General features: G+C 39.2%; 1 protein-coding gene across 1 annotated transcript; it reads right to left on the bottom strand.

Annotated features, from left to right (window-relative positions):
- Positions 1 to 217: 217 nt before the first annotated feature.
- Positions 218 to 1,696, bottom strand: DEFB127 (defensin beta 127). Its single transcript, XM_017511390.1, is given in 4 exon segments — positions 218 to 346; positions 348 to 424; positions 427 to 483; positions 1,648 to 1,696. Coding segments are annotated over 4 exon segments (312 nt in total).
- Between the last annotated feature and the right edge of the window lie 295 nt (positions 1,697 to 1,991).

The raw sequence follows: 1,991 nt of genomic DNA, 5'->3' as shown, positions 1-1,991 counted from the left end.
TTTTTTAAGTGTACTTATTATATCCCCTTTTCAAGGAGATTTCTGGGTTCTTATCAATTCTTTTCCGAGTATATAATGAGTGTTCTATCCCTGGTTAAAGAACAAAATGAGACAGAAAACTGGCAATGCACTTTATTAGAATATGCTCGAAGGTCATTTTAAGGATCAATAAACCAAAAGGAAGAAGATGTAGATCTCATCACCTTAGTTCATTAGACTATCGTATTTGATTTATGTAGACTGTCTTCAGGGTTGGGAAATTTTCTATTACTGTAACATAGTCTTGAGGAAGAGTCAGTGCAAGTGTTGCTGGCTTTGGACAAGGTAGCTTTGTAATTTTTTTTATGTGCTTCCAGTTCCTTGATATTGAGGCAAGAATCTCTCCCATTTTCACATAGTACCTCATGTACTTCAGTTACTTTCAGATTTCCCTGCAATGTCCTTGTACATGGTTATCTCAGCACTTCTTAAGTTGTTCGGTTACTATACACGGAAAGGTGCAATAGGACAATATCAGTGTTTGAGACTGAGGGCACATTGGTTTTAGGGAAAACAGAATCCACAAGGCAGACCTTCATATATTTTAAAGAGGATTTTCCGACAAGGTGAATCTCAGTGTTTATATTTAACTGGATCACTTATATTTAGGTCCTGTAAGGTTTTAGGCCTCCCTTCAACATCTGATAGCCTCTGCCAAGAATATAAGATCTTGTTTGAGAAAATAAAGGAACTGAATTCTTGATTTTAGGCTATGGAACAATGCCGTACATGGGAACCTCAGCCAATCTGTCTCCATCCTGAATGCTCCCAGGGCATGACTTACTACGGCACCTCCTCTGATGCTCAGAGAACAATATATTGTTACTATGTGTTTATGTCTGAGTCAAACGATTCTCCCGAGTTCATACCCACTATCACCACTATTAGGGTCAAGAACGACTTTCTTGTTATCCAGTAACATAATGGTCTATTGGGTCTTAAGAATGTGGAGGGCCAGGAATAGGCCATTAATATTCTTATGATAAGGGCCACATGTAAGAAATCTGGTTTTGAAAGAGGAAAGGAAACTCTAATTTTTGAGTTCTTAGTATGTGCCAAGCTTCACATAGGTTACATCATTTAATAAAACTTCTGTTAATCAGGTGTCATTATCTCCACAGATGAGGAAGCTGAGGCTCATAGTCTTCACTACTTACTCAAATTTGACAAACTGGTAGATACTGAAGTCATGTTTCTTAAACCTGACTCCAAAATTTGCTTCTTTTTCTGTTCACACACTTTAGTGTAATAGAACACACACACACACACACACACTTGAGTAAAAGGAAATATAGTTGAGCATCAGAGTAAAAACCATATCCAAAGATATAAAGATATCCCTAGATATTGGAATCATTCCTTTCTATAACAATACATCCTTCCCAGAAGAAATTGTGACCTCTTTTCAGCTCTGTGGGTATTCCTTTTTAAGGGTAGTACCATGCAATAAGGCTCCAGGAAGAGGAAATTTCTGATAATGTTGGATAAACTTTAGCCATCCTTGGGGGTCTGTTTCCCTCTAGAGTGGATTAGGAAATTCCTTTGGGCTCTTGAAAATATTCCATCCCATTGTTGATTTGAGTGAGCCACTGGAAAGCTTTGGTTTACCTCTGGGTTTCTGGAACAGTGAAATTAAAATGATCATGAAGAGCCCCATAGCCAGGCTTTCTGGAAGAGGTGCAGCCAAAGTTTTTGGTCCAGTGAGCTGCACACTATGCCACCATCCTCAGAGACTTGGATTCTTATGCACTGAAACAGAACAGATGGGATGATATGAAGTGTGTCCCTAAACTTCTGAACTGTGAGTTTTGTGTCATGTAGGCAGACACAGGAAATTTGATGTCACCCACTCAAACCCAACATGGAATAAAGACACAGCATGTTCCATCCCATCACACCTAATGCCACTCTGTGGGCTGTAGACTCTGGTGGGAAGAATCCATGCTTCCCTG

The sequence above is a fragment of the Cebus imitator genome, unplaced genomic scaffold, assembly GCF_001604975.1.
Source record: "Cebus imitator isolate Cc_AM_T3 unplaced genomic scaffold, Cebus_imitator-1.0 Scaffold18, whole genome shotgun sequence".
Lineage (NCBI taxonomy): Eukaryota > Metazoa > Chordata > Mammalia > Primates > Cebidae > Cebus > Cebus imitator.
Note: the sequence above shows the minus strand (reverse complement) of the source record. Positions and strands in the feature narration are given on the sequence as shown.